This window comes from Heptranchias perlo, chromosome 2 (assembly GCF_035084215.1).
Source record: "Heptranchias perlo isolate sHepPer1 chromosome 2, sHepPer1.hap1, whole genome shotgun sequence".
Taxonomy (NCBI): Eukaryota; Metazoa; Chordata; class Chondrichthyes; order Hexanchiformes; family Hexanchidae; genus Heptranchias; species Heptranchias perlo.
Genome location: NC_090326.1, coordinates 129525018 through 129538530, shown reverse-complemented (window position 1 = coordinate 129538530; position 13513 = coordinate 129525018). Strand labels below are relative to the sequence as shown.

Below are 13513 nucleotides of genomic sequence, written 5' to 3'. Positions count from 1 at the left end.
AGGTGGAGGCAGATTCCAATCATGGCTTTCAGAAGGGAATTGGATAAATACTTGAAGGGAAAAAATTTGCAGGGCTACGGGGAAAGGGTGGGGGAGTGGGACTAGCTGGATTGCTCTTGCAGATAGCCAGCACCGGCTCGATGGGCTGAATGGCCTCCTTCCGTGCTGTAACCATTCTATGATTCTATGAAGGGATTTGGTGGAGTTAATAGGGAAAGGCTATTTCCTCTGGTTGGGGAGTCAGTGATGAGGGTCATAATTTAAAATGATCATGAAGAGAGTGAGAAGAGAGGTTAGGAGGAATTTCTTTACACAGAAGATTTAAAAGCCAATAGGTTGTAGAAGAAAGAAAAGACAGAGAAAAGTAAGGACTTCCACTGGGGTGCCCAAAGCTGCACATAGTACTCCTGCATCCCAACCAATGTTTTGAACACATTCATCATTAATTTACTCTTGTATTCTATGCCCCTATTTATAAAACCCAAAATTCTATTGGCCTTTTTTATGGCTTTACTTCCAGCACTCGTACGTTCAGGGAATTATGTATTTGAACTACTAGGCCTAACTGTGCTTCCACACCCTTCCATGTCTTTCCATTAAGAATGTACTTCAGAGGATTTTTGGAGCATGGAATGCTTTGCCACAAGGAGAATCCATCTTTTAAAGGAAAACTGGATAACCTTTTGGAGCAGAGGAAGAGGCAAGGTTATGGGAAGGGAGCAGGGCACTGAGATTAGTTTTACATTGTTTTAGTAAAGAGCAAACAGAAACATGATGGGCCAAATGCCCTTCTTCTGTACTGTAAGCTTCTATGGTTTTATCTCTAACATTTGTGGATAGCATACAAGAAAAGAGCAATTAACAGGTGATTCTTCTCTCTCTTCTAGCCATAAATTCCCTCATCATAATCTTTCTAGTCTTTATTTTATCAGTACTAATAAGATCCTTGCTCCTCCAAACTCCCCTCATGTTCCACCTGAGTCTAAAGTACAATATCCAACATGCATTGGCTCCTCCTTGTATCCTCACTGTTGAAATCAAGACCCAAACCATCGTTTCCTATTCTTAGCCATTCTTTCTTGGGACATCAAGATTGTGGAACTTTTCTTAGTCTTCCTACAATCTACTGATTTTTAAAGCCCAAGCTTGGCGTCGCCTAACCACTACTTGAAGTATCTTCTATCCTATTTTTGTCAATCTTAATGGTGTCCTGCAGTATGGGCCTTGGCCTTTCAACTAGGTTTTGCAATAACATATTTCAATAACAGTCCATTTACTCGTTGCTATTGTGATGTTCAACATTTGTTACTACTTTTGCATCAACTGCCTGCCATTATTTATTGGTTAACAGAAACACATTTATATTGTAGGTTGGGCATTATAAAAGGTGTCATATTTCTATAATTGTGGATTTCATTAATAGGTACTTACAGTGTAACGTGTAAAGGCACAGTGGAGGGTTGGTGCTTGGCGTTGCAAAGAACATCTCAGATACATCTCATCCTTTATTGCATGGTAACTGAAAGTTTACAGATTCGTTTTTAAATAAAATTGCATGGCAATGTGGAGTAAAAGTTAACTTATTAAATCACTGCAACAATAATTAAGTGAAGAATAACACAATTTTCATTGCCAAATAAAACATATTATTTTGTTCATGAACTTTGTAAATTATACCTCTGTTTCAGTATAGCAAACTTCTTTTCCCATATTCGATTTGTTCGATCTAGCTGTTTATTAAGGCTAAAAAACAAGCATACATAATTAATGAATAAAAGACAAAAGCTATTGAAGGCCAGTACCATTAAACATTCAATTGTTATTTAATTATATGTTTTCATGCCATGAAAGCTGATAGAAATAGCAATAAGCATTGTTTCATATTCAGTAGGTATTGTTTTCAAAAGATACTTATTAAGCACTAGCAGATCTCCTGTGGCGTTGCTCATGAAGAGTTGGTGACTACATTGCTGTGGGGGTTGGATACTAGTAAGGGGAAAGGTGCACCTTACCACTGATGGAATTAGAAAAGGTTTGTGAGAAACAATAAAATAATTTATGATTAGTCCCTGGGGGAAAAAATAAAATGTTTGCCTTACTCAATGCAGGTAGATATAAATAAATGTATTCTCCTGACATACAGAAACCAACGCATACAACAGCTGTTTATGCATAAACAAACAAGCCCTTGTATCAAAAAAAAGTTCAAAATTTCATGCAACACATTATTTGCTTTGCTTAGAAGCATCAGAACAGCACATTTCTATTTACTTCTAAGCATTGTTCTGCCAGTAATTTCACATCAATATACAGCAGTGAAGAGCAGCAGGATTTAGAAATATTGGCACCAAAATTCCGATCAGGGTCAAAGTCCCTGGAAGATCTCTGGCCGGGGAAGCGGAAAATGAGGCACATAATAACTCTGCCAGTATTCCGCCCCGTTTCTTACAAGCTATTTTCCATGGGAGGGAGCGTGAATCTTTACCGATGCCCCTACATCAACATGTTGGGGAAAACTTTCAAATTGGGAATGGCTGTTTTACCTCTAAAAAATGATGCTAAGGCACTGAAAGTCAGATCCTGATCTTGCATACCCATTTCATGCACGGAATTCGGCCGTCGTCATTTTGAATCGGGGCTTCTTTTAGGCATCCAGCGAACCCACCTGAAATCGGTGGGCACCTACTGAAAGATGCTAATTAGGGTCCTGTGCCTGTGTTAGGACCCCAAAGCATTATTCAACGCTGACATCCTAGAATTACATTAGTGCATTATCATGAGTACGCAGAGTGGATAAAGATGCAAATACAACATTTATATCGAGAAAATGTATCTTTTGCATCCAGCAAAGATCAAGCAGGAATCAATGATTATGACAGTATCATAAATGAATGGATGCTCCAGAAACTGATACAGTTACAATCAGGAGGATGAACAGGTGAAGTGGTTAAAATGTCCAAAAGCCGATTTTCCCCTCCAGTACGCCTGGGCATTAATCCAAGAATGAAGAGGTTAGAAGAATTTTTTTTAAGCGGAGGGTTCTTAGGACATGGACTGCACTTCCAGAAACAGTGGTGGGAGCAGAATCCATAATAGCCTTTAAAAGGGAAGTGGGTGAATATTTGAAACGAAAAAAAAATTAAGAGTATAGGGAAATGGCAAGGAAATGGAACCTGAGCCTTGCTGTTATACAGGTTCAGGTCATTACCTTGACTTGACCTTCACCTGGTGCACGCTCATTCTTGGCAGTGCCTTTGCCTGGAAGTGGTGGAGGAAAGTCCACTGGCTGTGGGGCCTTCTGGCTGATGTCCAAAAACTGCAGCCAGAAAATCTCCAGCCTCAAGTCCTCTTTGCTACACCTTTGCTGCATCTGTAGGAAAACAATTACCAACAGTTTGTCGCTTGTCACTTTTGAAATCCTCTGATCTGAGCAGTGCTAAGCATGGAGCCTCTGCCAAGCGGAAACCCAAGAAAGAAGACGGGAACTGTTGTAATGCCGCTCATTTCTGATCCAGGCACAAGTACTCCACTTTCCTTGCAGGTGCCCCTACAAGTCCCTGGGCAATATAAAGGAGCTGTAACAGTGCATAATGATTCTCTCCCGTTTTACTTCTGCTTTGCGCACAGGGCACCAGAACAATTCAGGCAGCCACGGTGGGGGGTGGGGGGAGGGGGGTGTCTGTAATATCAGCCAGGTTGCAATACGGACATGCATTCAACATATTGATGATGGGGAATTGATTGACTTTAGCATCACAACAAGTCGGCAATGATTAGGGCTATATAATTTTATGGGGTTGCTGGCTTTTCCAAGGCTAAGGATGCAATAGATGGTGCCCCCATTGCTTTGTGAGGTCCTACAATCAATCCCTCTTAGCTTCTTCAACAAGTGGGCTTTCACTCCCTGGAAGGAAGATTGTATGTGACAATATGCAAAGGATCGTTTCTGTCAATGTGAGATTCGCTGGAAGTTATCACACTACATTTGTCCTTTGGAATTCAACCCGCCCTGACTTCTTCAAGGAAGATAATCATTTCAATGGATGTCTTGTGCGTGACAAAGCCTACCTTCTGCTCCCATGGATAATGACCCCACTAAGTGTTTCCCACACAGTAGCAGGGGAGTGCTACAACGAGGCACACGTCTTTACTAGCGTGGTCTTCGAGTGGTCCAACAGGGCCTTAAAAGAGTGGTCTCGCTATCATGACAGGTCGGGAAGGGCTCTGCAGTATGCTTCAGCTTGTGTGTCCCATGTAGTTGTAACCTGTTGTGTCTTGCATTTTGCCATACAAAAAGGCATTCCTAGGGAGATGATCCTGGCTGTTTTGGAGGCAGCAGTACATGGAGGAAAGCAACAGGATGACTGTCACTTAAAGAACACCTCAGTGACTACTGCAAGGGACATCAGAGCACAAGTCATCACTGGTCCTCTCTTCTGTTTAACATAGTCTACCTTGTCTCCATTGCCGTAACTCATTCTTCTCCACCTTCAAATAAAGGACCAATCTATCAGTTCAGTACCCATCCTAGAACATGATAACATATCGGACTTCTTTGCCCCTACATGACCATGCAAATAACAATCACATGATTGAATATGTTACCATGAAATAATTGCACCCTTTTCTGTATGAATCTAATCTCCATGAATAACACATGACGTAAGTCCACATTCTCCTTTCATACAACAAACTCCAAAGTGAACAGAAGCCAGCCTACTCATTCTTTACACCATAATTCCCTTGGGTGACTAAACGTGTTCTTTTTTCTCCTATTCCAGTGCTTCTCCTAAGTGCAAAGTGAAGGCCAATATCGCAAGATGTGGTTGATTACACTTGTGCTACAAAAGGCTCATGGGACTGAGGCATCCCTTCTGTCATGGCAGCTTGCTCCTGGGAGAGAGCTATCGTTCGGTGTGTCTCTGGAACCTGGACAGCTTAGTACTGCCTAATGTGCTTCTGAGGGTTGAGGCCAGAGGTCAGGTTGACTCCAGCCGTTGCTATTCCCCTGGGCCATGGATCTGTGTCCCCACTATTTCTGATTGGTTTAGTGCTGTCTCTTCTAGAAAATCAGAAACTATGTAAAATCATCCCGCATCTCTCCAAACACCTCCAGTTTAATTTATATCCTTCCAGGTTTACATTTTCATTGAATTCGGGTGTGTACCATCCACAGGATGCACTGCAGCGACTCGCCAAGGCTTCTCCGACAGCACCTCCCAAACCCGCGACCTCTACCACCTAGAAGGACAAGAGCAGCAAGCCCATGGGAACAACACCACCTGCACGTTCCCCTCCAAGTCACACACCATCCCAACTTGGAAATATATCGCCGTTCCTTCATCGTCGCTGGGTCAAAATCCTGGAACTCCCTACCTAACAGCACCGTGGGAGAACCTTCACCACACGGACTGCAGCGGTTCAAGAAGGCGGCTCACCACCACCTTCTCAAGGGCAATTAGGGATGGGCAATAAATGCTGGCTTGCCAGCAACACCCACATCCCATGAACGAATAAAAAAAAAGAATCATAGAATGATACAGCACAGAAGGAGGCCAGTCAGCCCATCATGCCTGTGCTGGCTCTCTGAAAGAGCTATCCAATTAGTCCCACTCCCCTGCCCTTTTCCTATAGTCCTGCAATTTTTTCCCCTTCAAATATTTATCCAATTCCCTTTTGAAAGCTATTGAATCTGCTTCCACCACTCTTTCAAGCAGTGCATTTTCTAAAATGTTATTAACCAATTCCTCTTCAGCAATGTGGCTAACTTACATCATATCAGAAAACTCCTTTTGGCTCCCAGGACACCATGGCATGTGAACATCAATCAGTCACTAAATAACCTGGTGAGGGAGTTAGTCTCCCAGTGTAAGATTATACTGTCACCTGTTAGTATCAAATATGTAGTTTGTGTAATTCACCTTTGTATTAATCAAACATATATCTGATGATTGTTAACCAATGTATTGCTGTAATCACACATGTAACTTTGTTATCACACATGTAACCAAGCAGTGGAAAGCTGTGTGGCTTTAGCTGGTTAAAGTCCCACAGTAGCCCTATGCACACTTGGAGTTTTCGAAGCCTTGACTCTGCCAACCTGTTCTTAAGCTCTCTGGACTTAGGGTGTCTCTCTATGGGGAGCAAGTATGCACTCCATTGTAGTCAAACAGAAATTCTGTCTGTGTGTGTTTATCAGTAGCTTGGTTTTGAGACTTCTTAAAGATAGTAAAGAGCTTTCAGTGTATCAGACACCGGCTGACCAAAAAGGAAAGTGAATAGCGAAGCACGCATGCAGCCAAAGTCGTGTCCCCAATTACTGCCGGTGGGCGGGTACTTAGCATATCAATTAAGATCGTTGAGGTAGTTCGGTAGGTGTTTCTTAATTGATTCATAAACAGAAATTAATTTATCGTCTCCAGCATGGATTTCCCGGGGCTTCTGAATCTTGCCAGTGAAATGGAGGTGAGATTCAGTCGAAGTTGATTTCGGCTTTTAAATCTGTGATTGACCCATGTCAATAAAAGCTCAAATATTGCAGCTGGTCTCTCAGTTCTCTCAGAGAGTTCTTTGTTGAGACTGAGAGTTCTTGTGTTGAGATATCTTTACCAAACTTTGGAGCCTCTCAAACTGACAAGATCAGGATGGGGGGCGCAATGGATGTGTTCCAGAGGACATCTGAGGAGGAGGATATTGACCATCCAGGGCAGCCACGTCATGCTGTGTTGGGATCTGCACAAGAGAGAGGTGAGCAACAAGGACCTGGAAAACAGCAGAGGGCAAGCAACAGAAGGGCCGAGGTCACAGGAGGCACTACCCACGTGAGAGGGTCCACAGGCAGAGGCTGAGCTTCCTGGACCTCTCTGACGACCAGTACCTACGCAGACTGAGATTGAATCGACAGGTGGTGGCAGACATCTTAAGCCTCTTTGAGGAAGAGCTGTTCCCTGCTAGACCTAGTGGGCAAGCAATGCCCGTCGCAGTAAAAGTAACCACTACCCTCAATTTCTTTGCCTCTGGATCCTTCCAAGGCACTACTGGTGACACCTTCAGGATATGTCAATCATCTGCACATAAGTATATACGGCAGGTGACGGATGCATTATTTGCCAGGGCGCCCGATTACGTGAACTTCCCCCGCAACAACATCAGCCAGAATGAGCGCGCAGTGGGTTTCGCCTCTCTGGCTGGCTTCCCGTGGGGTGGAGGGCGCAATCGATTTCACACACGTGGCAATCTGAGGACCACCACATGAGCCAGGAGTCTTCATAAACTGAAAGGGCTATCACTCCATCAATGCACAGCTGGTGTGCAACCACAAAAGGCAATTTATGCAGGTGTACGCCAGATTCCCTGGCAGCTGTCATGATGCATTCATTTTACGCCAGTCTGACATTCCAGACCTCTTCCAAACAGGAGACTGACTCATTGGGGACAGGGGATCTCCCTGCAAACTTGGCTCATGACACCTGTGAGGAACCCCACCGATGAGGCACAAGAGCAAAACAACCAGAGCCACATGACCACCAGGTGTGTCATTTAGCAAGCTATAGGCATGTTGAAAATGCGCTTCAGGTGCCTGGATAGGTCTGGAGGAGCCCTTCAGTACTCCCCAGTAAGGGTCTCCAGAATAATCGTAGTGTGCTGCGTCCTGCACAACATAGCGCAGCAGAGAGGTTTACAGCTGGAGGAGGACAAAGGCACTTGTTAATCATCCTCTGTTGGCGACAACATTGAACAAGAGGAAGAAGATGAGGAGGATGAGGAGGAGGAATATGATTATGGTGCACCAGTCGCCAGACCAGCCACGCACATCGCTACCTGGGATGCCCTCATCTCTCACAGGTTCTCTTAATGATAGTGGTAAAAGAGAGACATTGAGATACTCAGGCCAGCTAGCACAACCACCACCACCAATCCCCCTGCCCCCTTCTTTGCACAAAACAGTCCTTCAACCACACAAATACCCATTTCACATCCACCCAATGGGTACCATCATGTATTGGCATTCATCATGAAGCAAATCAAAGGGTGACTTAGCACTCAGGACACAATAATGGGCAAGACATGGAAGTGGTACCAACCAATACATTTAATGTGCCAATATAAAAGATAGGAAACTTAACAACAAAACATTTCTTCAAACACCCCTGTGCATACACTTGGTGAACTATTATTGCTTGAACTTACGCCTCCTACCGCTTCTACCTGGTGCATTTCCTGTGGCTTCAGCAGAGGTAGAGGCAGGCTGCTCAGATTCCTGCCTTGACAGCTGAGATGCTTTTGGCCTAAGACCTCTGTGTTTTGGAGCCCTGGTGCAGGTGGAGCCAAAGAATACTCCACCTGCACCAGGGGCAGGTTCGGCCATTGGGAGAGGAGGCAGCATTTCGGGTACTGTTTGGGGCGGGGGGGGGGGGGCAACAGGTGAGATGTGGGAGCGCTTTGAGTGGAGTTCCCACTTCCATGTCCCCTTTCACCATCAGCCATCTCCAGGGCCAGTGCCACACTCTGCCGGACAGCAGCTTGGTGAACATCTGTGACGCGTTGTAAGGCCACAGGTAAGGTATCTATCTTCCTGTTTATGGCAGCAGACATGCTGGCTTCCAAAGTATGCACGGCCATGGTCATGGCCTGCATAGACTCATTTGAGAGCCATGCTTGAAGCTCCATGGAGGCGGCCAATCTATCCATTGCAGACATTCTTGCAATTAAGAGACCAATCCACTAATCATAGAAAGTTACGGCACAGAAGGAAACCATTCGGCCCATCATGTCCGTGAAAGAGCTATCCAGCTCAATCCCACTTTGCAGCTCTTGGTTCGCAGCCCTGTAGCTTAGGCACTTCATGTGCCTATCCAAGTACTTTTTAAATGAGTTGAGGGTTTCTGCCTCTACCACCCTTTCAGGCAGTGAGTTTCAGACCCGCACCATCCCCTCTGGGTGAAAACATTTCTCCTCAGCTTCCCTCTAATCCTTCTACCAATTACTTTAAATCTATGCTCCATGGTCACTGACCCCTCTGCTAAGGGAATTAGGTCCTCCCTATCCACACTATTTAGTCCCGTCATAATTTTATATACATCATGTTGGAGAGTGTGCGCAGCACATTTTCCAGTACCTCACAAAGGTGCAGCTGTACCTCAATCATTCTCATTCTCAACGATGGCCCCATGGTTCAGCATCTATGTCCAGCTGAGCAGAGCTTGGACAGGAGCGCGCTCTCCGACGGGGACTCTCCACAGCTGCCCCTGCCACCACTGTCTGCTCGTGCTCACTTGTGAGTTGTGAATCACCAGGTGACAATCCAACTAACTGGCTAACACAAGATACCGAAATGCCAGTATCTGCGTGGTGCCTGGCTGTATGTCCTGTGACGGTGCACTCTCAGAATGAATGAGGTCCTCTGAGGTATCGATGTCATCCATCTCCGCACATTCTTCTTCTAAGCATGAAGACCCTGGAAGACAACAGAAAGCGATATGAATTAGTCATGGCAAACTTACAATCTTGCCAATCACCATACTCAGCTTTCTCATAGTTCAGTAATTGATTAAATAAAGTGATTATGTGTGAAAGATGTTTAAGTTCTGACACCGCGCATCTGCGGGTTTCCAGTCTCTCCATCTCCGATGGATAAGGATGCAGATGTCCCATTTATCTCCATGGTCTCCTCCTCTGCATCTGTCAGCTGGACTATTTGTGGAGGGCCATCTCCAGTTCTCGCCCTCCCCCTTGCGTTTTGATCTCTCTCCTATAAGGGTGAAAGAACAGACCTGTGAGTGACTGAAGGTGACGTATTCACCCGATGGATGCAATGCATTGGGTGTGACTGACTATTATACAGATGCATCAGAGGGTGACTATCAGACAGATGCATCACATTGCATAAAGATTGGGGTGGCAGTGCTGGATGTATAAATGGGGAGGTGAGGCAGTGCATAGAGAGTGAAGGATGGACGCTGCTGAAACTTAAGTGGGTGTGAGGAGTGATGTGATGGAGTACGCTTGGTGAGACAGAGTGAAATGGGGGGTGTTGTGCACCACAAGATGTGGATGAATCAGCAACTGTACACACTTTTCCTGACCTGGTTAGGTCTTAAAGCACTTCCTGCACTGCAGCTAACATCTGGGCACCATGCTCCTGCTGCTCACCTCTCCTGCCACCGCCAGCCATGCCTTCTTGGTGGTAGAACCAGGTTTCTTCCTCCCATTGCTTGGGTAAATTAGCTCCCTCCTGGTTCTCATGCACCCAGCAGCACGTCAAGTGAAGCATCCAAGAACCTGGGTGCTGCCTTTGCTCTCTTGGAATCCATCGTTTCACTTCCTTCTTTCTCCTCCAAAATCCATTTTTGCATTAGCCCTTTAAATAGTGGACTTCAGATCGTATCATGCAGGTGTGCAGTATGCCAGCTGCACAGCTTGGAGACGTGAAACCCGGAAGCAAAAATAATTGACTACAATTGAGTTGCGATTGCAGATTCTGTCGTGCTCACCTTACTTCCGGGTTTCCCACCCGAAAATCTACCCAACTGCTCTCTTCCTGAGTTCAAGTAAAAATCATGCCCTTGGTCTCTGCTTGATACTCAACACAGCAATATGGCTAAAAATGGCTACTTGCTACGTAGAAGAAAATAATGAAAAAAGTCCTAACATTTCATGCTGAGGCTCCAACATGCTGCGCTACTGAGCTGCACGTGTCACATATCATTCTAAGACACTTACCCCTCTATAATTTCTCTTTGATATTTGTCTACCTTCTTGAGTTTCTGCAATTCAACAATGGTTTGGTCTCCAGCCACAGGCTCAATTTCCTTTAGTGAAGAAAAATGAAAATGAAAAACAATTGTTTTCTAACAAGTTCTCCAAAATTCTTGCAAACTATATCCATAAGCTTTTATTTGCATAAAATGAGTAATACTAAAGCATAAACAGTATTACTGGGTTCACAAAGAAGTCTATCTTTTGGGGGAAAATTTTCTTTGCGTACTTCTATAATAAAATTGGAAACTCATTCTTCAACATACTTATGATTTTGTTACACATACCGCATATAGGAAATCTCTCCCCTTTATTTCTACGACAAACATTGTCTAATCTGCTAATAGAAAATATATGTTTTATTACCTGTACTTCCACTGGATAATCTTCCTCCTGCGCTGGAGGGACTTGCTGCTGCACTGAAGAGATTTCCATCTCTTGAGCTAATTGAGTTTCCTTTTCTTTTAAGAGTTCAGCCAGCTCTTGAGAAGCTCTATCCTTCTGTTCCATCTGCATTGAAGGAAACAGTACTGAGGGGTGACTTTAGAAATAATCTGATGTAGAAATGAAATGAGTTATCAGCACAGGACAAGAAATTTTACAATGGGTTACTGTTACTCAATAACAGGATCCAATTGATAGTACATAAAAGTAAAGAAAACATGGGTTGGAATTCTCCCTTTACTTGTAATGCATAAATAGCAAAGTGTTGTATTATCACTTGTGGCCATGAATGCTAGGTTAAATACAGATCTTTGAATTATCCAGGTTTTGGCAAATTATCTACCTGTTTTCCCCAGATATAAAATTGTGTTTTGGTTTGAAATCCCTGTTTTGGCAAAATTTCTGCCGATTTGAATCATTCATTCTATGTTTAACAGGGTGGTAAAATCCTTCTGTACAGTTTCAAAATTGGCCAACTAAGCCAATTACTGTATTAGGAGGTTAGTCCACTTTAAATTTAATAGGATTGTCCAATCATATTTTCATAATGTCAGAATATAAACCCGAGGCTTGAAAACTGTACAATCCCCATCACAGTGCTTGGCATTGTGGCAGATGTCTTTGCTTGCAAAAGCTACTGTGATTATTTTCTGTGAGGACCACTCAACCAGCATAAGAACAGCTGAGGAAGATGAGGGTGGGAAGGAATGCATTGGGAGGCCACCCTGAGACCTGTAACCTGCCTACTGCAGATCTAGACACTTGTTCGTGTTAGTCCCACAGCCCTACCACTGCTAAAGCTACTTTGAATTTCTTCACTACAAGGTCCTTTCAAGATCCTGGGGAGATTATATTAGCATTTCATACAGCACAGTTTTGAAATGTATATAGGAGGTGAACAAAACTTTCCTGGCATTCTTTATGGATCATTCATTTGTCAAAGAAAGAAGATAAAACAGCTGGCAAGGCAATGACAACAACAACTTGCATTTATATGGCACCTTTAGTGTAGTAAAATATCCCACAGTGCTTCGAAGGAGCGTAATCAGACAAAAATTGGCACCGAGCCAAAGAAGGAGATATTAGCATCGGTGACTAAAAGCTTGGTCAAAGAGGGAGGTTTTAAGGGGCATCTTAAAGGAGGAGAGAGGGTGAGAGAGGTGAGAGGTTAGGAGGGAATTCCAGATTTTAGGGCTTGGACGGCCGAAGGCACTGCCTCCAATAGTGGGCGAAGGAAGTGAGGGATGCACAAAAGGCCAGTGTTGGAGGAATCCAGAGTGCAGAACCCAGAGATCTCAGAGGCATGTAGGGCTGGAGGAGATTACAGAGATAGGGAGGGGCGAGGCCATGGAGGGATTTGAATGTGAGGATGAGAATTTTAAAATTGAGGCTTTCCCGGACTGAGAGCCAATGTAAGTCAGCGAACACAGGGGTGATGGGTGAACGGGACTTGGTGCGAGTTAGGATACGGTCAGCAGAGCTGAAGTTTATGGATGGTAGAAGATGGGAGGCCAGCCAGGAGAGCACTAGAATAGTCAAGTCTAGAGATAACAAAGGCATGGATGAGGGTTTCAGCAGCAGATGAGCTGAAACAGGGGTGGAGATAGGCGATGTTACAGAGGTGGAAGTAGGTGGTCTTGGTGATGGAGCAGATATGTGGTTGGAAGCTCATCTCAGGGTTAAATAGGATGCCAAAGGATGCCAGTGGCCAAGGAACGGAGTTTGCGGCGGGGACCGACGATAATGGCTTCGGTCTTCCCAATATTTAGTTGGAGGAAATTTTTGCTCGGACTAGCAATGTGACAAATGAAAGACAGTGAAAGGGTCGAGAGAGGTGGTGGTGAGATAGAGCTGGATGTCGTCAGTGTACATGTGGAATCTGACAGTGTGTTTTCAGATGATGTCGCTGAAGGGCAGCAGGCAGTTGAGAAATAGGAGAGGGCCAGGGTTAGATCCTTGGGGGACTCCAGAGGTAACGGTGCGGGAGCGGGAAGAGAAGTCACTGCAGGTGACTCTCTGGCTACGACTGGATAGATAAGAATGGAACCAGGCGATCGCAGTCCCACCCAGCTGGACAACAGAGGAGAGATGTTTAAGGAAGCAAGTGTGGTCAAATGTGTCAAAGGCTGGGACAGAGTAGATAGAAGCAAACTGTTTACAGGGGTTATGGGGGCCTGAATGATGGGATCTTAGATAAAATATTAAATGTAAGAGCAGGAGGAACTTTTTTACACAGAGTGTTGTGAGGCAATGGAATGCACTACTGGAGTTAGTGATTGAAGCGGAGACCAAGGCCAGGAAATTCCTTGGA

The 13513-nt window shown here is 44.5% G+C and overlaps 1 protein-coding gene across 1 annotated transcript in view; it reads right to left on the bottom strand.

Moving 5' to 3' along the window:
- Positions 1 to 13513, bottom strand: part of LOC137332389 (uncharacterized) — a 209816-nt gene that overhangs the window by 24804 nt on the left and 171499 nt on the right. The window contains exons 10-13 of the mRNA XM_067996189.1: positions 11125 to 11268; positions 10723 to 10811; positions 1678 to 1743; positions 1432 to 1519 (exon numbers count right to left, since the gene is read on the bottom strand). Coding sequence (XP_067852290.1) covers positions 1432 to 1519; positions 1678 to 1743; positions 10723 to 10811; positions 11125 to 11268 — 387 coding nt within the window. The remainder of the gene's footprint in view (positions 1 to 1431; positions 1520 to 1677; positions 1744 to 10722; positions 10812 to 11124; positions 11269 to 13513) is intronic.